This window comes from Anopheles coustani, chromosome X (genome assembly GCF_943734705.1).
Source record: "Anopheles coustani chromosome X, idAnoCousDA_361_x.2, whole genome shotgun sequence".
NCBI lineage: Eukaryota > Metazoa > Arthropoda > Insecta > Diptera > Culicidae > Anopheles > Anopheles coustani.
In genome coordinates, this window is record NC_071290.1 from 9,765,106 (window position 1) to 9,789,925 (window position 24,820).

General features: G+C 46.3%; 3 protein-coding genes across 3 annotated transcripts; 1 reads left to right on the forward strand and 2 right to left on the reverse strand.

Moving 5' to 3' along the window:
• Positions 1-5,501: 5,501 nt before the first annotated feature.
• LOC131269042 (synaptic vesicle glycoprotein 2B) lies at positions 5,502-8,639 on the reverse strand. The gene is made up of 9 exons (XM_058271355.1): positions 8,636-8,639; positions 7,979-8,200; positions 7,298-7,460; positions 7,006-7,233; positions 6,671-6,809; positions 6,130-6,598; positions 5,901-6,060; positions 5,697-5,824; positions 5,502-5,557 (listed from the first exon to the last, which is right to left on the reverse strand). Exons 1-9 carry the CDS (start codon positions 8,637-8,639, stop codon positions 5,502-5,504), a joined length of 1,569 nt encoding a protein of 522 aa, XP_058127338.1.
• A 5,999-nt stretch (positions 8,640-14,638) lies between these two features.
• LOC131269702 (proton-associated sugar transporter A) lies at positions 14,639-17,935 on the forward strand. Its single transcript, XM_058272195.1, has 5 exons — positions 14,639-14,880; positions 15,981-16,351; positions 16,472-17,268; positions 17,329-17,634; positions 17,699-17,935. Exons 1-5 carry the CDS (start codon positions 14,639-14,641, stop codon positions 17,933-17,935), a joined length of 1,953 nt encoding a protein of 650 aa, XP_058128178.1.
• Positions 17,936-18,723: 788 nt separating this feature from the next.
• LOC131269698 (tetratricopeptide repeat protein 21B-like) lies at positions 18,724-23,651 on the reverse strand. Its single transcript, XM_058272189.1, has 3 exons — positions 21,148-23,651; positions 20,864-21,064; positions 18,724-20,623 (listed from the first exon to the last, which is right to left on the reverse strand). Exons 1-3 carry the CDS (start codon positions 23,649-23,651, stop codon positions 19,321-19,323), a joined length of 4,008 nt encoding a protein of 1,335 aa, XP_058128172.1. The 3' UTR covers positions 18,724-19,320.
• Between the last annotated feature and the right edge of the window lie 1,169 nt (positions 23,652-24,820).

The window sequence follows — 24,820 nt, forward strand, 5'->3', positions numbered from 1 at the left end:
TTTGTGAGATAGAGACAACCTTAGGTATTACTGGGACCAGCATATACTTAATATTGCATGAACATTTAACTGTCAAAAAAATTTGCTCGTGTTGGATTCCACACAATTTGTCAATCTCTCAAAAAAAGACTCGTGTCGATTGGTCGGAAGAAATGCTCGAAAAATACGATTGCGGTGCTTCAAAACTCGTCTTTAATATCGTGACAGGTGATGAGTCGTGGATTTACGTGAATGAACCCGTAACTTAACTGCAATCGACTGTATGGGTGTTTCAAGATGCGCCGAATCCAACCAAAGTTGTTCACGCACGAAGCACTTCCAAGCAAATGGTCGCATGTTTTTTCGGAAAAACTGGATATATCGCAACCAAACCTCTAGAACAACGCAGAACAGTCTATTCTGAGTGGTACACAACAATTTGTTTGCCAGTTGTCTTCCTAGAAATCAGGAAATTCAACCGCTTTCGACGGATCACCCGTCACCACGACAATGCGAGCTCTCACACATCGGCTCAAACAACTGTATTTTTGAGTACTCAAAACATCGATTTGATGAGTCATCCGCCATATAGTCCTGGATCTAGTACCAAATGACTTCTTTTAATTCCCGTACGTAAAAAATAAACTGAGATTTCAACGTTTTTCAATACCTGAAGAAGCGAAGATCTCTTAAAAAAGACTCGTGTCGATTGAAACTTTAAACATTTTTTTAACAACACAAATAGCGTTCGTATGTCAAAACGTTCTGAGAACGGATAACCTCAAAAACGTCAAGCTTTACGATAAAATTGTTAATTAACAGATTGCATCACCAGTTTTTCCAAATCCCGAAACTTAAAAGGCAACCCTCGTATAATATCTACGGTCTTAAACAGACGATGATGGTACATGTGGAGCACGTCCTTAGTATTTGGAATTCAACATTATTTTCTACGAAAAGCTTACAATTTGGTTTCAAATCCTTCCCAAATCTTTCATACATGTTCTCATCAGAGTACTCTTGATTTTTGCAATCACAGACCCCGAAGCAACAAATAAGTTAGTCTTCCTATCAGCCCTGAGAGGTGAAGATAATATTTGAAGCCAATAATTATTGATTTACACACCCAATAATAACCCAACTGAACGAAATTGCCCAAGAAGTTATAAACGAGTATCCTTGCACAGTCGATCCAAACCAAAGGAACATGTAAATTGTCACGGCACGATGGTGATGCCTTCAGCTTTACCGCCCGCACAATCTGTTAACTGCCATATCACAACTAGCACTTGACGCCATCCGTTCCGTGCCAGCTCTGTTGACTCGGTTGACGAATTGTCACATTTAGGAACTTGTCGAAATTTGTTCCATGAAATGAACAAAACGAGACCCAATTCGCCTAGAGTTAATCGTCTGAAATGAGCGAAAAGCGATGAAACGTACGAAATAGTTCTGCACTGACCCTAGCTGACCTTTCAGAGATTGAGATGTACAAGCAAATAGAGACAACTAACATGCGTAAACCTTAGGGTAAACAACACCTTCTGCGGGAGACCTTTCCTCCAGCAGCTCCATTGTGACAGTATTGAAAAGTAAAATAACTAACATTGGAAACCTGTCGAACAGAGCAGGTTACACGTCTGCCTTTTAACGAACGCGATCTGGATGTCTTTGTCAGCTTGGATGAGGTGGGAATTGGGTGCCTGCAGGACAACAAGTGAAGTTTCTTCTTGCTCATGTTTATCGCCGACACCATCCGAAGACGTCGAGAAACATATAAGCCTCCTCGTTATAAAATCCGATCAATCAGCATCTGTCAACATATCGGAACTTTTGTTTGTGCACAGTTTTAGCAGCTGTGTACGAGTTCTAATTGACCAGGCATGAGCTCAATAGGCGTCGCCGCAACACAACACACCGATTACGAACGGTTCGATGCTAGTTCCACGACAAGTCCTCCCTGTTTGCTCACCATCAACGATCGGTGCAGTGTCACGACGTCGCGAGATGCTAACTTCCACCATTCCGCCCAGGCTACACCTGGAGCACGATAAATATATGGCAAACATGGATCGGAAACTGTTTAATAATGCTGTCTTCGGCTGCTGATGCTGCTGCTGCCTGGGTGCTGGAACGATCCATTCCGGGAAGCGCAATGGTGCGCGAGCAGCGAGGGATGCACAGACAAACCGATAATTTGACACTTAGGTACGGTTAATCTATCCAATGGGAACCTAACACAAGGCCCCGGCTTGCTCTGTTTGTTCTCGGCTCATTGAGCTGTGGAATTTTGTGAGGTGTTAATTTCGGTACCTCTTTACCCGGCTGAACGGGTTGTTTTCTTTTTCTCTGTCCTGCCCTCCTCTACTCTTTGCACAGCCTCTGCCCATCTTCCCCGCTGGGCCGATAGACGTCGTTGATTTTTCCTTTGTATTGATTATGCAGACACTGACTCTTTGCCAGTGCCGTAAGTGGTAAAAATCACACTAACTCTTCTGTTGTGCGCGTTTAATTTCACTCTTGTGAGCCATCCACGGTCTTTGAATCCTCTCTGTGATTCTCGTAAGATGAATAAAGGAAAATAATGGGAAGAAGAAAACTAAATTTCTCATCAAGAGCATCGAGCGTGAGGCAATCAATTCATTTCTATAGGTAAACAACAAAAAAGTCACACTTTACTTTAACAATCGGAGTCTTTCAGTGCCGTCACAACCCGTTTTCTGTTCTTACATTAAAATGATGACTCCTTGAACTGGTTGAAAATAGGTATACGTAGAAAAGACCACAAAAGTGAAGAAGGGTGTGAGATCAATTAAAGTTAAAGCAAAATAGGACCTTTTCAATTTTTGAATCTTTTCAAACTAACCAAACTAAGAACAACTATAATAGCCCATAAAAGAAGCAAATCTGATGAATCAATCATGGTTTTTAAACATCCCCGAATATCCTAGTCTAGTCGCTGAGAATTAATAATAAAACATTGGTTTATATACTTACGTATTTAGAGCAAGTTCTTCAAATTGAATTAGCAGAAGAATTTTGCGTTTGAACAAAATTACACGAAATATTTCCGAACCAACTTAAGTCAACCATGCTCAAAATATCTTACTATCGCGTGTATTTCAGTATCTTATCCAGAAGATCCAGAAATCTGAAGAATTATGTGCAATATTTCTTTGGTTTGAAAAAATATTTACTATCCTCATCTATCTAGAGAGAAAGGAAACTATGGAGAAGCTGGAATAAGCATTCCGTATAAGCAGTACTACAGATTATTCATTTACATCGGAACTTTGCATAACCTGCCTAAGCAATAGAAGCGTATCTTCAGGCACATTAAATCTGTGAAATCAGATACCGGTAGTTAGACAGGTCTCTTTTTAGCACTCTGCATAGCTACGTAGCGAAAATCAATTGCGATCGTATATTGAAATGTCCTATCAGATATTAGAACAGTCCAGGAAATAACATCTCCACACCAACGCACACTCTCTTCCAGGTTCCACCCTCAGTAAGCGCTACCGGAAGCAAAACCGGGAGCGGAAACCACGGCAGGCGTACAGTGCGATGCAGCTCGAGCGGCTAGAGGACGAGTTCAAGCGAAGTATATACCTGAACGTGAGCAAGCGCTTCGAGCTGGCCCAGTGTCTGGGGCTGAGTGAGACGCAGATCAAAACCTGGTTCCAGAATCGCCGCACGAAGTTTAAAAAACAACAGGACTCGCGCAACAAACGCGAGCAACGGCAGCACGCCCAGCTTATAGCCCAATGGTTGTTGCAGCCGCAGCTTTGCGGTGACGTTGGCGCTGGCCAGTTTCATTCAAGAACGCGACTTCCGGTACTGTTGCCTCCGCGCCCGGTGCTGCATCACTCGACGCTGATGCCCTCGCCCTATCTGCTGCCTGCTCCAGTGCCGTCCCAACATCGTCAGAACCGTCCGCTACTCGAGTCTCAAGTAATCACAGTTCCGGTGACGGTGCGATCACCCAACGGTCCCCCTGCAGCGCTTCCACTTCCTGCCTCTTTTCCCACCCGCATTCTAACGACCGCCGGCTTCGGAGGATCTCCAGCCGAACGAGGCATTGTGGAAGGGGAAGCCTCCAAACAGCAAGATCAGTGCTAGCGTGCAGTGATCAGTGGAAAGTAGTGAACCAATTGCTTCCTGCTGGCAGTTACAAATGGTTTTGCGCGAAGCTAGTGACACAGGGTAACAGAGTAAAGCTGTACGTTTAAATAACCTTACTGAATTTTATTTACCTATCTAGCGAAAGGCAGGAAATACACAGAAAACAGCTCGGCAACCATCACTATTTAAAACAAAACGAAAATAGGCGAGTACATGTTGATCGAGTAAATGCACATGAAAATGGAAGGCAAAGACAACAATAAACTAAAAAGCAGGAGTGTGTCGCGACCCAGCAGCATCGATCAATAAGAAGTACAGTGGTATAGTAAATAAAACAGGCAAAGTGAACAGGCACCGACTGTAAAAGGAAGTATTCAATGAATAAAAAGTGTAGTTTGTTCACGTTGTAAGACATTTATTCAGAATATATTTCCTTACTATCGATTTTGAAATTATTATGATCCTTTTATTGTTCACTGACGTCATGTGGGTTCAATACTATTTATCGATGTAACAGAAATGTGCCTTCAGTTCTTCGTAAGAAAAACATGTTTTCGTCCTATGTTGCTACAAAAACTCGCCCGCTGTTGCTACAAAAACGAATGCTGTTATCGTTATAATGGTATTTTGCTTGTATCGAGACCAAAATATTGAATAACAGTACTTTTTTCAAACGATACGACGACATAAGTTGTGCGACCTCAAATACAATTTAATAATGCTGTAATATATTTTGATGTGCTAGGGTTGCTTTCATTAACCCGGTTACCTTCCTAAAGAACAATTTTGTTGACCGATAGTTTTCGATAAATAATGGTGACAATTACATGTGTCTCTATACTACTAATACATACGATACTAACAAACCATCTTTGAATAGCTCCCTTTCGTTCACGATACAAAAAATGCCTACTAGAAAAGGAAATATTTGTCTGAGTTTGGTAAATGTTCCATATCTTCCTTTTGTTTTACTATGTTTTCGAGCAGAATTATCTCCAACAAATCATCTGGAGCTCGAATTGATAGACTGGTTGTCAGGTATCGTCTTGTGTCTTCTTCAATTCCTACTTGCATGTTCGTTCGTGTGGTCTGTTTGATAGGTTTCCTGTTTTCTTCGTTTTCTATATTTCTCTATAACGAATGAATATGTTCTGAAATGATCTTCTTGTGTTTCAATATTTCTTATGTTAGTGCACACGGTATCAAATCATTTTATATCCTATCATGTGTGCAGTAAATTCCCTGTCCTTTGCTTTTTGAAAAGTTCATCAAACGGAACGTCTTTCCTGCATCTAATAGCTACTGCTTGGAAATGTTTCCTAGTTACTAGGTTCCGGCTTAAAAACTACTTCCATATTATGGAGCTTCTTCTGCTTTAATACACTGCGTTGAATGTTTCAGTCCAGCGCCTCGGATCCAGTGTTCGGTAAGAAAAAACACAATATGGCACTACCTGTAAAAGATATAGCGAGTGCATTATGAGTTCCTGTCAATTCTCTACAGTAAACAGATACGTGGAATTGTATGAAGAGAAACTGGTGACGAATAAAACAATGATATTATGTTTTAAAGGATCGAAAGCATTTGCTCACCAAACAACATCATGGAGAAAAGCGCGACCGGTATGAAGCAGTTAAGGTCCACTAAGAACCCGAATAGGATATTTCCTAGCAGCGCTCCTCCACGTCCGAACGTAAGCGATAGTGCGGCAGCCATTACCCTGTAGGGAGTAGGTTATATGTTTAGATGGTTGTTATGGTAAAAAAAATCAGTAAACGAACATCATACTAGCCTACCTCAGATTGGTTGGAAACAAGTCTACCATCACACAATAGACGGTGCTAATACCCATCGAGGTCAGCGCTTCGAAAATGCAGGATAGAATGAGGTTCTGCGTCGAGTTGTTAACGTATGAAAGGCCAACTGTGACAGCACCGGCAACCATCAAGCTGAAAACTGTTCGTAAATAACACCATCAGATGTGTCTTCCAGAGAAAGAGGCAGAAAGATGGCTTTCGAACTTACTCAGAAAGAATTTCGCCCCCAGCCGATGGACACAAAGCGGGAGCCATAGGCTGGTAGGAATACAGGCGAATCCCAGCAGCAGCGTGTGCCAGTATACATTGGTGTCGATTTTCGTGCCGCAGTATTCATCGACCAGCGTTCCGTTTACGGTATCCAGCACGATCGACGAGACGTCGCACACCGAGACGGACATGTTCGGGTACCGCTTCTCATGCAACTCGAACCGACCGAACAGCTCCGGGAACCACACCATCAGCGTGTAGTAGCTGGTAGTGATACCGAATTGGATCAGGCAGGCTAGAACGGTGTTCTTCCGGAACTCCGGACCACAGAGGGCCTTCGTTTGCTCCCATATCTCGCCGAATATAATCTTCATGTGCTTCGGGTTATGTATGTTGAAGCTCCGTATGGAGCGATTGTGCGTCTCCATGATCATATTCCCCTTGTCCGACTCCTTGAGGCCCTCGATCTGCCAAAGAAGAAGGATGGATAAGTAAATGAATTGAGGCTGCGCACTTTTTTTTGGGGGGAGCACACGTACAGGACATTCGTTCCGATCACGGCCGGTGTTGATGTGGTAGATGTCCTTAAGAATCTCCAGGGCGAGGTGTCGCTCACCACACTCGATCAAGAACTTGGGGCTCTCAGGAAACCGCAAAAGCCATAGCCCTAGCACGATACTAAAAAGGAAAGCAGAAAAATAAACAGTTAGATTTTTTCAGTATATGGCTGATGTTATGTATCACCTTAATTCGTGCGAATAACATAGATATCCGCTAAAAATGACTTTTGTAATAGATCTAAGTATTATGCCTACTATATTCAACAGCTGTTGCGCGAAATAAAATAAGAAAAGTATGATTTTGAAACACTTACCTTGGAACGGAGCACAGGGCAACGAACAGGTTCCAGCTTCCGAACAGAGCCTTGCCATCGGCGTCCGTGAAATGGAAGTCCAGAGGTATGACGATCCAGGCGATGCACGGCAGTACGATGATACCGAACGTCCAAAACAGTTCCATCCAGCAGAGGATCTTTTCGCGGTACGCCGTCGGCTGAAACTCGCCCAGGTACGGAAAGCAAATGCCCATTGCACCGGTAATGCTACGGAGCACACGAAGTTATTAGCACAGCGGTGAGGATTTTTTGGGATACTAGGCTAACTTACGCAAACCCGTTGATGAATCGAAGTAACAAAAATATTGAAAATATTTGTGACACTGTGGATAAAACACCAATGATGCCATCCAGAAGAAGTGTAGCAATCAGCACGATGCGACGTCCTTTCGTGTCCGCCAGGCAACCCCAAAAATAAGATCCAATAACCATACCTGTAGGGGTTGAGAATGAGTGTATGAACTTATATTGTGTCTCTAACTAAGCTAGTTCCATTTATTGCGCCTCGTTACATTGAATCCGATTGTTTTCATTTCCTCCCGAAGGTTAATGGCTTTAGCAAACAAACTTATGACGCAACAAGTAATCAAAACTACAGAGTGGACTTAAGACTAATTAAATAGTACTACATTCACGTGTCGTTTAGATTCCTGCCAAAGCGCGGAAGAAGATCTCTCCTTTCTTTTGCCTCAAACAGATTGTTCTTGTATTGTGCATCTACTTTCTACCGCCATTCTCTGCTATATTTAGCACCTTTTGTCCGACATTGACTCTGAATTTGGTTACCGAGGAACGAAGGTATGATAGCGAGTGGGGGATAAGTTGTCCTTTACCCCCGCGTCTGATTTTAGTCTGCGCGATAGTGTCATGGCTCCACTCCCGGACCTGCCAGAATAGACCAGTTACACGGCAACAAACGGGCAAACCCGTGCGTAATCAAACCGACACCTACCGAGCATGGGCGCAGCTGTCAGCCATCCTTTATCTTTGGATGTCATCCGGAAGTCGCAGGTTGCCGAGGGCAGCACGAACGAGATGAGCGTAATGCTCACGGCGGTGTTGGCGTAGATCAAGCCGCATAGTGCCAAAAGCTGGTAGTGAAACCACCCAAATCCGGTCAGCGTCAGGGCCGCCTCGTAGTCCAGCTCTCCGTAGTCCTGTAGGGCAGATGGCACTGAGCATTCTCGATGTTATTTACTATGGCAAAGTTTAAATGAAGTAGATAAGTATATCGATAGGCAGTAAAGAGTATCGCATCCCTGCACACTTCCTCGTTTGCACATGGGTGATTCTCAACGTTTGTTTATTTAGCAACAAAAACCTTTGACTCATTCCCCGATATCCTATTACAAACCATCGATTCACCTCTTGGATCGTTTGCTTTGATACTTATGTCGACTCCACGAACGGAAAGATTTTGCGACCGAAATTGTCCACAGATTTTGGACTAACAAAGAGGTATTTGTCAAAGGAGATGACTAAGCAATCAATTAGACTGACAACGTGAGCAGCCAAGCAAAGCAGCAAAAACCCAACAAGCAACTCAATCAAGGCCACATCGGAAGTAAACCGTTATCTTTGTTTATTTTACTGATCGGAGACCACTTACTCATTGTAGACGAATCGGTTCGCTCCGTCTCACTTTCGTAGTATCTCAGTATCTATCTAGTTTCAAAGTAAGGCAAACTCCTGCGATATACCAACGCAGATCCCGCACAAAATGTAAGTACGAACACTTGTTCTGTTAAATCCACTGTTTTAACCGGTTGAGGTAAGTTGATTGCAGAATTTAATTTGCTCCGCTTCCACTCTTGGTTCTTCCACTTCTCTCCTAGTCCAAGTTGACCATAAAGACACCTTGTTGGTACTTTGTTGCTAGTGCTGACTACTACCTGCGATTACTTTTTCTTACACATCTTCACACTGTACACAAACCCAAAGCGAACCAAAGTGATCTTCCAAGAATTTTCAAATATGTTAACGAACAATCGATACATGTATCGGACGCAATATCGGACGCGCTGTTGACCGAACGGCGAGAACTGATCGACTGGAATTCCCTTTTGCAAGATTACTGCCTGCTCGCTGCACTGCAGACAGCTGTTTCGATGTTACAGTAGTGTTGTTTATAAACAATACATTAAGTTTCACAGTAAATGATGTACGGCAACAAAACGATAGCGAACGCGAGTATTATGCTGATGCTGCCGTTGGAGCGATGTGAAGTGGAAAGTTCCCAACATTCGTCACAATGCACCTCACTTTATCGTCAGATTTTCAGACGAACCACTTTGCGGCGACTTGAACGTGAAACGACATCGACGATGGCGACGACGGAGCGGGATGTGTAAACATTCCGTTTTGATAGTGGTTGAAGGCAGTTTAAAAGGCGTCCAATTTCTGCTCTAGAGCAGAAAAACGCACAATCGATGGGGTAAAGGGGGTGGGACCCCAAACAAGACACAAATTCTGCTGCGTTCTTTCTTTACACTCACTACCCTCGATCTTCTAGCCGGTATACAATGGCGGGTATTGAACGCACGATCGCGTCGCACACTCTAATCAGCACTAATCGATTTGCGATGGCCGATGCTGGCTGGTTTGTGCCGACGCAGGCACCTGGAATTCCGATGGCCGTAGGCGGAAACGGTTGATCTGGGAGTTCTGGAGCACTAGCAGCGGCGCTGGACACCGGACCGACCAGCTGAACTGAAGCAGGAAGCGTCTTCCATCGGTCCATCCCACGAATGTGACTGACCGCTACACCCAGCACCCAGGTCGGAAGCTCGCGGTTGGCTCGGGAAAGTCAACCCTGAACGGAAACGCCACCCCTGGCCCTGTCAAAGTAAAAACAAACCAACAAAAAAAAAACAACAACCCGACCGACAAAACGGTGGCCACTGCGCACTTGACTTTCAAAGTTTTGAAATATTGAACTTTAAAAATAAATGTTTCCCAAACCGAGACCTGGTCGATCAGGCGGCGCTCGTCGCTTCGGTGTTGGCGTTGGCCAACCGAACCGAACCGGTGCTGAGCATGCTTTTCTCACCCCAGGCCAGGCAAGATAGCTTTGCCAACTTGCATGCGACCTCGGGGGAGCCGATGAAGGAAGCGATGCGGCAGGACACGCCGGGAACGTGTCGGGGGTGCAGAACACGGACACGGGCCAACACTCTCGAGACCTTTCCTTTCGTACACAGCTGATTCATCCCCCCTCCCCGCCACCCTTTGTTCCCCCAGAGAGGTTAATCCCAAAATCGTGCGCGTTGTTTTGATGTCACCGTTACATTCCCCCCCCCCCCCCCCCCCCCCCCCCCCCCCTTTTTCCACCATTCTAAATGCTGCTGCACCTACTAAACCAAGTGCATTCTGCTTCCCGTGTCATGTCTAATCCGGTTGCTATTATTAGCACACTTCACTGCTTTCTCTCATTCGCTGCGCTTTTCCCTGCCGTCGGCGACAGGGAATTTCTCTTTTCGTCCTCGGCTACTCCACCACACACCCGGCTTAAACAATGGAATTCTTTCACCCAACCTTGCCCCTCTCTCTCTCCCCGGGAAGTTGAATTCATTGAGACGCTCTCTAGTCAGTTACTAAGCGAATGAAAAAGGGAAGAAAACAAGCGCTAAGTTACTAAGCACATGAAAAGAAAAGAAAAAAATCAAACACACTGTCGAAATCGAAAACAATCGCCAAACGATCGAACGGTTTTACTCATCACCAGAGACGGAACTTGATCCTACAGGAACTCTGTGAGATGTTAACACTACTGCAATCACTGTTCGCCCTAGGAACTAGAATGTCAAACACACGGTTTTCATAACATGGTTTTATCTTTAACGATTATATTTGGTTTAGTATCCAGTAAAGCAGTTCCATTTTTGTAGTAGGTTAAATTAACTATGATTCCTTCTCTGAAATAATTCTTTGATGTAAAATTTGATAATTTTGGTAACGAATATACACTTCAATTCGTAATGTTTTTCATTATCATTCTTTAAAAGTTGGGTAAATATTTTCTCAACAAAATGTTTAATTATTTTCTTTCAGTTCATTAACAGCATCCAGCCATTTAACCAATGCGTAGTTTAATCATCTTGTTCATCATCCTGAAGGGAAAAATGTGGTATAGCGTTGCTGACGGGTAAAGTAAGTAAGGTAATGTAAGCCAAAATGCCCCCCTCAAGTGGAAAACATTTATTTCTCGCAAACATGGAAAATGTCCCAAATTTTTACAGAGTGATTCTCTAACCTTTCTCCAACTAAAAACAATAAAACAGCATCTAACTCGTAAATTGTTGTCAAAATAAAGAGATTTGAGACCACTTTTTTAACGGCGTCAAAACAATTTAAATTGTAGGGCAAAACGACCTAGATTATGAGACAGAACGCACGATCAGAAAGTAAAATAAATGAAACTAAAAATAAGATTGAAGCTTGATTTGTTTTTTAATTTACGATCGGATTCCAATTCAGCTTCGATTTCCAATTATTTCTAAATACTCTCCAACAGTTTGATATGATAAGTACTTCAAAATGTACTTATCCACTATTTGCATGTTGTTTTAGATGTAAATTTAAAAATTCGCCATAGTCATCAAAGCAATCTAAGCAAGTAGAAACATTTCCCTAACTCTCCAATTCGTGCTGTTCGTTACAGCCTCCAAATGCTAAAACCGAGCCGACTTAATAATTTTCTATAGTCAGTTACTTTTTTAAACTTTTCTTTTCTTCTTTTTACAAATTCTTTCAAATCTATTCTTTTGTTAATCGAGGATATTTTATGTAAAATGCATATAACTTGCTTTTTTTATTTTTCAATGGTAGTATTATACCATTGCTTTCCAATTATTAAATCCTTTGTTCAACTTGGACTGCAACGAGGGAAATAATTTGCAATGGTACATGATACACACTTTTGCTAGTGAATCGCAGGCGCTTCAAATGAAAAGATTAAACCGAAACAAGGCAAAAGAAAACATATTCTGCCAAGGTTTTAAGGTGAAAGGTGAAAATTAACAATGATAAAGCAATATAAAAGTAAAAATAAAAAATTGATCCAAAAGTGTGAAAAATATACATGACAAATAATTTTGGGTGGTTTCCTAGGTTTTCAGTCCGGAACCCCCTCAAGCTCAAGGTCCTCTGCTCATAGGTAGATCCGCCTCTGGCCTAACGTTACCTTGCTTCTGGGCGTAGCGAGCATACTTCACCGAAAAGATTAGTTACTTCTCCTCGGCGTGCAATGCGTTACAACCAAGTCGTGCTGCTCGCTCAATTCCCCTTTCACGCACTAATAAGCTTCGTGGCGTCATTCTAATTAGATCTCTAGAGAATTTTCTCCGATCGTGCGCCTGTCGGTATGGCATCCCGCCAACACCCGCCAACGTTGTTTCGCCGCGCAAAAGGCCACCGTGTTGGCCGCTGAAACGCACACCCGTCCGCCCGGGGGAAGCCCAGCAAATGTCGCGGAGTGCGAAGCCGCTTTACGTCTCTCTAGGAACGGCAAGAAAGTAATCTCCTGTGATGGGAAGTAGGTCGAAGCCTTTCCGTCTTCTATCGTTATTGTCAATTTAATCTGTATTCTTTCGTTCGCGCTCGGTGGTGTGTGCCGCTTCCTAAACTCGGCCAGCAATTGTAAATTGCTCAACGAGTGTTAGCGGCTTCAGCATTTTTTCCTTCATTAGCCATATTATATATGATAATACAGCGAACGGGAGAATGACAAAACAACATACAAACAACATCAGGCAACTAGTAGTACAACACAATCAAGTGGAAATATGTTTTCCATTTTATTTTAACTGCAGCTCATAAGACACAGTTCAGAGAAAGTAAAATAAACAACTTAACTATCCTTCTTAATTGTCAAAAGATACAACGAACAGTCTTTCCTAGGCAACAAAATGACAAGAGAGTATGTTGAAATGGAAATTTTTCTTTTTGTTGCTCATTTTTTACATTCGAAAACTTAAAAACGCTATCGGATAACCCATATCCTTCTCGCTTTCCTTCCTGCGTCTTATTTTGTCACCTTTCCTTGACTACTTTCCTCGCTGGTTCTGGGTTTTTATTGTTTCTTCTGGTGACCATCGGAAGAGAAAAAAATAATGCACCGTATAGCTGTTACTTGCCGGGTGTAATATACCCTTCGCAAGGGGTTTACGTTCGCCCCCCCCCCCCCCCCCCCCCCCCCATGCCTTCCCCATTCGCAGACATCCACCAAATCCTACCCCGTCGATGGACATCGCCCGCTCGTTCGCTGTTGTGTGTACTGTTCGCTCCTTCGCGCTCGGCACGGTGTCGGTGGCAGCACGGATGCGCCCCAGTTCACTGGCTGTGAGGCGGTGTTCGATCGCACATCCGTTGCGCGTGGTAAACGAAATCTGAAGACTCGGGTGGCTCGCCAGCCAGCCAAAGCGACACCTTCAGAGCGCGTAACGGGCTTCCAGCGGTAGGTCGTGTCCACCGGAACCGCTAGTCTACTGTGGGTAGTGCGTAAAGAGTGTGTGTGTGCTAGGTGCCAGTGCAGGTTATTTGTTTGTTGGTTCAACACTTGTCGCTTCCTCCAGGAACATAGGAAGGAAACCTGACCGCCCAGAAGTGCATCCACGATCGCAAATAATATACTAAATACTTTAATGCACACTACGTGCACCATTGTGTGTTTGTGTGTATATGTGTGTGTATATAAATATATATCTGTACGCGAGCGAATCCGAGGCAGGGATTCCTTTGCAGTCACACACTGCCATCAGCGAGGTCCTCCTTTGCCTTGCCACAACCTGTTACGGGGAAAAGTTTATTCCAGTAATCTAATTAGCCGCTCCACACCATTCACACACCATTGTTTGAAAACGGTTTGCCTTGAGGAAAACCGCTGATTACGGGCCGTTCGCCACAACACGGGGAAAGTTGTGAATATTCTAAATTCTAGAAGTATCAACTTTTCAGAAGCTCTCAATCAACGAACGGGGTCACCAGGAGTAGATCGATCTACCTACTGCTAAAGTTGTAGCAAACGTCATGAACGTTACACAACCTGGTTTGTGTTCTTACTTGTGTTGATCTCATCAGCTTTCATAATCCACGGTAATTGCTTAAGAGGAAGATATTGTACACCCTAATCGTTTGCTGCGGGAAAGAAGTTGGTTCATTTACCTTCAAATAATTGGATATCGATAAGAGTGAAACAAGCGCACATCAGTGGGTGTGCGAGTTCCTAAAATTTTTCCTGCAACATGTTGTTGTTTCTTTCAATTTAGTGCGAGTGAGGATAAAGTGCATAAGCCACCACGCATGTACATAACGTGTCGTTTGTCGAAGGATTAAGGAAGAACCTTACCAAGGCCCACTGAGCAGTCGAGGCAAAGCTCGTGCAGTACCAGGGCAAACAGTGCAGCAGTGGGATATCCCCGAAAAGCAATAAATTTAAATCGCCTCCAATCAATTCCATCCCAATCCCGGGACAATCAAATCAATTCAAATGACAAACCGGCATTTGTTTGCAACGGAGCAGTAAAACCGTACGGGGGGAACGTAAGCAGGTAAGGGAGCGAAGCGGAGTAGTAATCTTCCACAGTAGACGACGACCGGACCGAATCGACTCCTGATGGAGAAACTGCACGAGTACCAGGGCTGGGCGGGACGGTGGCATGAGTGGCGCGCCGGGACTCGCCAGCGGCTCGACGCTTGGCGCGAGCGACATCCGGGCGGTGTGCGACAGTTCGTACAGGAAACGGTCCGGCAAGGCTGCTCGTTGCCGTCCGGTCCGGCCCAGCGTGGCACGACCGAGGAGCTGGGCGTCGGCACGGGATGGAACGAGAGTGCCGTCGATTTCTCGCACATCTATCGGTAGGTAAACGATGCCCGAGGATTGACTTTACATTTGGGTTTATTGGAGGAACGCCTTGCTGGGTGTTTATCAACTAGCGAAACACGGTACCTCGTTGGGGATGGCATATCTCAACAATACCAGAATGTAAGATCTCAATCGGACGATCGATTCACACACGAACTCCAGTTCCCGCGGCGTCTGGAGTACTCACGCTGTTAGTATTTCAAACCCTTACGTTCTCACTTAACGCTCTGATTCACGATCGCTTGTTTTTGATGATCCATTTTGCAGTTGTCGAGATATGCCGTCACAAATGAGATACACGGCCTTTGCCAGAGGCGGATTAAAGGTTCTAAGGGTCCCAAGCAGCTTCAAGTTAAAGCACAAAACGCATACACTGCGTAAATGTTTCCCTCCCCAAAGTGAACTCTTTCACATATGTCAAGTGAATTACAACTTTTTGCTTCTCTATAAAACCACGAAAGGATTAAAATGCAAGCATCATTGTTGTATGCTTGTTGTATCCGGTGAACATAGATATTTCCTTAAATAGCATCAAAGGAATTTTTACACTTGCACTTGCCTTCATCATTCAAATACAATCCAAATAGAGATATCATTAACTATTTTAATAGACGATCAAAAATTGCTTAGCGAAATAATCAAAAGAAGTCCAGCTTTGAAATATGGACAAATTAGGTAAAAAGCACGGGACCCCAAGCAGTTACTTAGTTTGCTTATCTTATAATCCGCCGCTGACCTTAGCACGGACTTCGACATACATATAAGTCCGGGCCAAGGCTGACAGTTGAGGTTCTTCTTCTTCTACGTCTGCGAGGGTTTACACTAGTACGGCTCCTGGGCCTTCGCAAGCTGTCCTGGCGATGTAGACCTCTAATGGGTTAAGGACAGCTGAGGTAATAATGAGATAACGATGCGAACTTTCATCATTCTCGACACGATCTGCTGGACGCAACGCTGACAGATGGCGTCGTTATTTCACGATGACCTCAAATGTTTCGCGGAAGCAATTGGACTTGAGTTGTAAAACTCCTATCCTATATCCTATCCCTGCCAAATTTCCTATTGCTTGTATTTACCTTCCGCATACTTTCAGCCGTAAGACACGCCTCGAGCTGATCCGCATCTCGGCCGCGGTGATGGGAATCGAGTTTTCGTACGCAGCCGAGACGGCGTTTGTATCGCCAACGCTGCTCAAGATCGGCGTAGAGCACCAGCATATGACGCTGGTCTGGTGTCTATCGCCCCTGGTTGGCTTCTTCCTGACGCCGGTGCTCGGCTCGCTGAGTGACCGGTGCCGCAGCAACCTGGGCCGTCGGCGTCCGTTCATCCTGCTGCTCTCGCTCGGCGTCCTGCTCGGACTGCTGCTCGTGCCGAACGGCGAGGACGTGGGGTATGCCATGGGCGACTTCAATCCGTACGCCGTCAACGCAACACTCAACGATACCGGCGGTGGAGCGAGCGAAGGTGGTGGAGGTGAGGATGGAGTGGACCCGAATCCGATACCGATTCCGCTCGGGGGTAGGTATCAGCCGCTTCCCCATCGCTCCACGGCCTCAGAGACGGAGCCACAGCTCGTGGTGGGAGCTGATGCGCCCGCCAAGCGTCCCCGACACCCGTGGGGCATCTTCTTCACCATTCTCGGCACGGTGCTGCTCGACTTCGATGCCGACGCCTGTCAGAGTCCGGCCCGGGCGTTCCTGCTGGACGTGACGGTCCCGGAGGATCACGCGCGCGGACTGTCCACCTTCACCATCATGGCGGGCCTGGGCGGTTTCATGGGCTACTCGCTCGGCGGCATCGACTGGGATAGCACCTCGCTTGGCGTCGTGTTCGGTGGTCACGTCCGTGCCGTCTTCTCGCTCATCACGGTCATCTTCGTGGTGTGCGTTCTCTGTACCGTGACGAGCTTCAGCGAGATCCCGCTGTGGATTCTGGAGGAGGAAATCGAGCGCCAGGAGCCACCAGCTCCGGCTGACCCTGCGGCCGGGGAGGGTAAGTCCCCGGACCAGGATTCCGCACTGCAGGGTCGCCCGGAACCAGCCTCGTACGGTTCGGTGGAAAGGAAGAGCGCTGTAGTCGCTGGCGGTCAGTACGACGTGCTTCCTGGCGAAAACTTTGCCGAAACTAGCTTCAGTCGCAATGGTATCAGGCCGCCGGGGGTGGAGGTAGCTGGCGGTAGCGAGCCCGCACCGAAGGGGAGCGACGCCGACGCTACGGCCCCGTCCGTCACGCTCGGCATGTACCTGCTCTCCATCGTCTATATGCCGCACTCGCTACGCATGGTCTGCCTCACGAACCTGTTCTGCTGGATGGCGCACGTCTGCTACTCGCTCTACTTCACCGACTTCGTCGGGGAGGCCGTGTTCGATGGCGATCCCAAGGTAAACGTAGCCTGTTTTGCATTGACCCAGCGGCTTACGTTACACTGACTCTCGCTTCAGGCGCTGGACGGAACGGAGAAGTACCTGCTGTACGAGGCGGGCGTCCGCTTCGGCTGCTGGGGTATGGCGATGTACTCGCTGTCCTGCGCCTGCTACTCGCTGATCATCGAGCGGCTCATCCGGCGGTTCCGCGCCAAGCGCGTCTACGTCGGCGGACTCCTCTTCTACTGTCTCGGCATGTCGCTGATGGCGCTCTCCAAGCACCGCGTTGGCGTGATCGTCTTCAGCTGGACCGCCGGCGTCATGTACTCGACGCTCTTCACCATGCCCTACCTGCTGGTGGCCCACTACCATTCGGAAGGAGTCGTAAGTCCCCGCCGAACGTTTCCACCTACCTTACTACTTACCCTTCGTTTCGTTTCCCTTGCAGTTCGAAGTGAACGACTGCGGTGTGGCGAAGCACGCCGAGGTGCCCAGCATCCGCGGCCTCGGCACCGACGTGGCCATCGTCAGCAGCATGGTGTTTCTGGCCCAGTTCGTGCTCTCGATCTGCATGGGCTCGATCGTCGCCTGGACCGGCACGACCACCGCTGTCGTCAGCATTGCCGCCATGCTCAGCTTCTGTGGGGCCATCTCGGCAACCCAGATCATGTATCTGGATTTGTAAAAAAAAAACGAACCTGCAAACGAACGACACCCAGATACTGCAATCACCGCCAAACAAAATAAGAAACGATATACATATTTACCCATTTTAAGCGGTGTTTTAAACAAAATTCTTGCCAAATGTCTTTAATTTAGTAATCAAACACACATACATTATTTTCAAATGGTGGCATTTTTTCTAACGCTTTTGCATTTCACTATAAACAATGAAAATTTAGCACGAAACATGAGGGGAGAACAAAAAAAAGCTAAAGAACCAGCATTTCAATATAAATAAATGAAGTACGAAACGAAAAAAAGAACAAAAAGACGACTATCGTGAGCATTTTACATTTGGAAGTAAGAATCAAACAAAGGTAGTCCTTTGCAAACATGTATTTTATCATGATTAACATACCCTAAATATAAACTTACAAATGCCATGCTTAAATGATATCTAAGAAACGAAAATCTAATTTAAAAAATGTTGTGAATCGATGCTTTATGCAAAAGATAAAACACCTTTCTAAAATTAAACTGCGACCAACTTAAACTAAACCATTCCCTTACTGCCCTATAACTTTTTCTGCCCCCTAAAGAAAAAGTCTAGTATAACTAAGTGTATAGTTACACCGAAGGAGAGCTAATGTCGTGGCAAGTTTAGAAAATTATGCAAAATGTTCTGTTCATCTTTAGAACTTATGAAAACCAAGCTCGTGTTGGTTTGGTTTGGTTAAATCGAACAATTCTCAACACAGCAGTAGACACGAAAAAACATATGCCCATGTTTCTGTTGATAGTTTTGAAGCGTTTGGCAAGGATTTTGTAAAAATAATGCTATAAAGTAGAGTGGTACCATTCGAGTTTCGTTCACTGTATATTAAAAACATCCTTCCATACGTTCCAGCGATAAACATTCTAGCGAAAGACAAATGAAGGCGTGCGTCTCGTGTTTCCTAATACGTAATATCGATGTTGTCATTGTTCGCCACCGTTAAAACGCGCATGCATGTACCATGTACTAGGTGTCTTTGTTGTGTGGAATGTGCTCGTTCTGAGGCGGCCTCGTGGTTGGTCTCTTCATACACCGAATCAACGTGGCTCCTAATACTAATATATCGTCCTAGAGCAAACTAATAAACGATCTCTCTAACAATAATGTACGTAATATTAAACCTTTCGCCTATATTCTTAAGAGTGCAATGGACGGAATGTGTTTACACATCCAAGTGTGTTTTTGTGCGATTGGGTTATGTTTTATACTTAATTATAATTTATCAAAACAATCGGTACAATTCCTGCAAGATGATTTAAAACACTCAATAACACAAGTTTAGGAAATAAGAGATCATATGAGAAAACTTGGTCTCGATTCACCATTGGAAACTGATGCTGGGTCGCTGAACTCTACGCTTTCAGATTATTTCGGCACTTCTCAAGAATGTCCTTCCGAATCGACGGATAATCCGGATGCAACTTAAGCACCTGCTGGCATATATCGATCGCGTCCGCATAACGCTTATTCTTCATATGGTTGAACGCCAGCTTGTAGCCAATGTTCGGCTTCGATTTGCCGCAGTAGCGCCAAGCGCTGTCGTAGTAAGCCGCCGCGGCTCGATAGTTCTGCTCCTTCTCGAATGCGATGCCTCCGAGCTCGTACGCTTTGGTGCAGGACTTGTTGTGCTGCAGGACGCGCTTCAGCAGATCGGTGGCCAGCTCGCACTTGCCGGCTTGAATGTACAGATCGGACAGCAGCAGCCAGCACTTCTCCAAGTACTCGGCCTCCTCGAACGTCCAGACGTTCTTGGCGACACGCTTCAGCTGGTTCTTCGCCCGTTGGCCCTGCTTCAGAATGACGTGGGTCGCCGCCATGCCATAGATGACCCCGATATGCTCCCGGTATTCGTCCTGGGACGCGATGCTGGTGAAATTCTGCAGCGCCCGCTCGACGTTGTACTTCTGCCGGGAGGCTACGAGCAGGAAGTTCTCTAGCAGCCGGTGATTGAGCGCCTCGTTATCCAGCACGCCCGGCCTGGGTCGCAGCTCGTTGAGCAGCCGCTCGGCGGTACGCAACGCCATCGCCCGCGAGTCCTTGATCTCCAGATCGTCCGCCCCGATGTCGGCGATCGAACCCTCGTTCGGCAGCTCGCCATCCGGATTGAGGCAGATCTCGATCATGTTGTAGATCGCCTGCTGACCCCATTCGGCATTCCGCCGGCAGTAGTTGAACAGCCGCAGCGCGCTGTTCGGATTGCCCCGATACCACTCGTACAGTCCCTTGCAGTAGCTCAGCCCGGCCTCGCCATCCGACCGGGTCGCTTCCTCCTCGGCCCGCTGCAGAAACCCACCGGCGTCCGGCAGCGTTCCACTCCGGCGCAACACCTCGATGAGCCGTGCCAGCGCAGTCCAGTAGTTCGGCTGGTTCACCAGCAGCTGCGAGAAATGGTAGGCCGCACTTTCGAAGTCCATTCGCCGGAAGGACAGATCCGCCATCATCACCAGCGCCATCTCGTTGTTGGGATCGATCTGCACAATCTGCGCACACGTCGCTTGGCAATCGTCCATCCGGTTCAACTGCATGTAGACACGGGCCAGCGCTGCCATTATGACCGTGTCGGACTGTGCATACTTGAGCGCCTCCTTGTAGTGGTGTATCATTTGTTCGTTGTCTCGAATTGCCTGCGACTGCTCGGCCATCAGTACACATATTCTGCAATCAACAAAATAATAGTCAATTAAATTATTCAAACAGCAACAAGTCAATTAAACTTTTCATTAATATTTGTCTTTTAACTAGCAAATAAAACATGCATCAAAAAACAATTTATATATAAATAAACCCCTCTAAACTAAGATAGCTAAAGCCGGGAAAGTGAGATTATATACAAACATAAAAATAAATATATAAGACATGTAGGAGTCGTCGGTCCTTTTATCGGCCAAATCTTACTTGGATAGCATCTTGTTCTGTTCGGTCGCGACACCGCTCGTATGGTCCAACAGCAAGCGCTGCTGCACCTTCAACTGGTTGTCCCTGGCCTCTTTCAGTGTCTGCAGGGAGGCGCTCAGTTGGCCAGCCTTCTCGCGTATCCGAGCGAGCAGCAGTAGTTGTTTCGTGCGCATCTGAAGCACGGTTGGATCATCCATGTTACTGTAGACAAAGAAAAATAGAGTTAATTTGATGCACTTCAATCGAACACGAAACATATTGAACAACGGATATGTTTCACTTACGCTCTAGTGTCATTAACATCGTCCGCAAGAGTCTGTTCGGCATTTTGGTACTGCTTCAGCTTAAGGTAGAGTTCCGCCAGGTCCAGTTTTAAAGGATAGTTCTCCGGGTTGACTATAGCTTCTTGGTAGTAGGTGATGGCCTTACGGTACTGATGCGTTCGCACGTACGCCCGACCGAGCTTACTAGCGAGCAGCGAATCACGCGGATTCTGCCGAAGTGCCTCCCGGTACGCGTCGATGGCATCGTCCGGCTCCTGAATGGACATGTACGCGTCGCCGAGGATGAGGTGACTCGAGGCGTTCGGGCAGTTCGCTACCAGCTCGCGAAAGCACTGGGCGAACGTGAGCCGATCTTTGCGGTGGTTCAGATAAATGTAAGCCATCTTCGTCTTGGCCTGGATGTAGTACTGATGATCTGGTTGCATTTTTCGCAACAGCTCAATGGCCTTCGCGTGGTTACCCTGTTGGATGTAAAAGTCAGCCATTGCCAACGCCAGCCGACCCTCCTCCGACGTACCACCGAACTCGGACGACACATGCTCTAGCAGCTTTAGCGCCTCCGTACTCTGGTTCAATTGCTGGTGCGTGCCGATCATTTCCAGGTAAAGCGTAAGCCGATCGGTTGAACTAAGTTTCAGATTTCCTAGGGCGGACGATTTGACGTTGCTACCGGGCCCGATAGTGCCACCGGTGTTCATACCGCTCAGATTCAAGGCACTCATGAAGCTTTTCAGTGCGTCCTCGTGCTGCTGCTGGTTTTTCAAAATAATACCATACAGCAGATGGTACATTGGGTTTTCGCGCACCTTGAAGCTGTGACTGAGGCAAATCTCGAGATTCTGTGCGGCCCGCTGGTACTGCTTCTGATCGATGTTTATTTCCGCTAGCAGCAGGTGCGCGTCGGGGTACGCGGGATCAAGCTCCTGCAAGATACGGTTAAGTGTTGCAGATGCCGCCGCTACCTCACCACCGAGCCGTTGTACCAGCGCCAATAGATAGACTGCCTCGACCAGCCCCGGGCAGGCCTTTACGACTGACTCGAGCAGGTTGGCCGCCTGCAGCAGCACTGGATGTTGTTGTTGCAGCATGCCGTTTGCCGCAAAACTCGAACCCACCGAAACCACGCCCTTCACAGGTGAATGTGTCAACAGTTCGCGTATCAGTTGCAGAAGAAAATCAGGATTGAATAGCCTCAGATACTCCGGGCCGTACGCGAGGGCTTTCAGATTCTTAAAGTGTGCTTCCGACGCCGCGGACAACAGTTCAATCGCACGGACAGAGTTGTCCGCATGCAGCCTGGCGGTCATGAAGAGCAGCAACGGATTGGCAGACGTGTCCTGGATTTCGGTCAGAAACTCCAGCTGCTGCGTCACCTGGTCGGAAATGCCACCCTCCAGCATCTGGCAAAGCGTCAGACCACAAAGGGTGTACACGGAGCTATCGTTAACCTTGGTGGCACTTTTGAAGTACGCTACCGCTTCCTTATACCGACGCTGGAGGATTGCCTGATAGCCCAACTCCGTTAGATAGTCCGCGTTGGACCCATTCACTTTGACCGCCTTTTCCACCAGCTTGAACGTTTCGGCCAGTATGCCCGGGTGGCGCCCGCAGACGGCCGCGTACAGTTGCCCCAAGCGCAAAAACAGCTCCCCATTGGCCGGTTCGATTTTCTCCAACGAGCTCGCCAGATACTGCAGCGCACTCACGCCGGCACCATAATTACCGTCCTTCACCAGCAACACCATGATCTTCACGGTAAGCGCCTCCAGGTTGGCCGGCTCTTCGACCAGAATTCGGTTCGCAATCTCCGTCGTGTGCTCCCAGTGCCAGTTGGAGAGGTGTGTTCGCATCTTTTCCACCAAAGGAATGACCGACTCGGAAAAGCGAACCGCCAACCGGTTCAGCACCGCAATCGCCGTGTCAAAGTCACTGTTCAGCTGATGAAAACGCACCTGGCCGAGGCTGGCATCGAGATGTTTGCCCCCACTCTCGAGCGCCCGATTGAACAGCTCCAGCGTATGGTTGCTAGTGTTGCCCAGCTGCAGCTCGGACCAGCCCTTCAGCGACAGGACATCCCCGTGGTCGGGCTTGAGGCGCAGTGCCTTGTCAGCGTACTCCTTTGCCTTCTCCGTTTTGCCGCTCAGATATAGAAACAGTGCCGAATAGTAAGCGGACTGTGCCGTTAGTCTTTTCCTCTCCTCCTTGAGCTTCACGTCCAAGCTGATCAGTTCCTCCTTGTCCACGATGTGGCACCGCTTGTGCGTGTACATCAAGCAGAGCGTCACAGCCATGCCGAGATCGCGGTCGTTTCGTAGCTGGTTTAGCTCCCGGATGCCCTCTTGGATACGGATTCCGTCCAAGACGAGCGCTAGGCCGTTGAAGAATCGAAAGCTTACCTCGCTGGTATACTTGGCCATCGCTTCCAGAACGGTGCGCTGCATCGTGTGGTAGTAGCGGTTCCTTGCGTGGTAAATAATCACACTGCGGTAGTCGTGTTCGTCCATTTTATCCACCAGATTCCGGTTCAGTGGTCACTCCAACGAAAACTAGACTTATTTTATCCCGATCCAGTCGAATTCTTTGAGCAGCGCTATTTGTTTATGTCCGAATCGTTGCATGGTAACGGTAAATAAAATAGCAACTACACTCATACATGTGCGCGTTCATTTCACGGTCATATCTTTTGACAACATAGCAACATTTTGTTTATCGTTTTATACCATATCCACCAGGCTCGCAGAAAATTGCAGAAGAAAATCCCTTCATAAAATTCAACTTTTTCGTTATAGTTCGATTATGAACATATTCTACTTTTTAAATAAAATAAACGAAAACTTTGTTATCTTTGTCTTTTAGAAATTGATGATCTAGACATGCGACTTCAGTTCATAAACTTTTACTCTATCCAAAACTAGAGCATGTTTATATACAGTATGGAAGTTGATTAGTAAAATATAGGAAAAGTGTTTTATGACATATTTAGCAACACATAACCAAGATTATGATTCAAAATTGTGTGAGTTCGGATCTATTTCTATTCGCTCCGATTGCTCCGAGTTCAAGGTTACTAGAACGAAGCAAATATCCCAGCAGTCTGTCCTGGAAAGCAGGTCAAGTCCGATAATAAATGTTTTATTGGCGTTTTCACAAACGCCTAGGCTATGGAATACACTAGGTCGCCAATTATAAAAGGTTCGGATAACAGCTGATATATCATTGTAGTGTCGAGTGAAATTAAAAATGAACTAACATACAACTTTCACTCACTATCTGTTTTATCTGTTTTGTATAGTTTTTGACTGGAAAAATATGAATAAGCACAATTTGAGAATTGATGAATTTCATGCGTCGGAGCACTGACAAAGCCAGCTTACAACTGCCCATTATAATCGACGTTGTACTGTATATTCTACCTCGAACCTGGAAGAAATCTCCGGAGGAGCATGCAAATTCGTTGGCAAAAACCGTATATTCTAATTTTGTCGACATGGATAACATTTTTAATCTATATTTGAATTGCATTTGCATGCATTTTCGAATTTTGGATGCGTTTACTAAATTGATATTTGCCATCACACGCCGAAACAAAAAAATTGCAACTTCTGTCTGAACCCTTTGACTCTTTACTATAAACTTCGGGGTGTATTTTTTCGGCATTTGACATTCCGCAGGT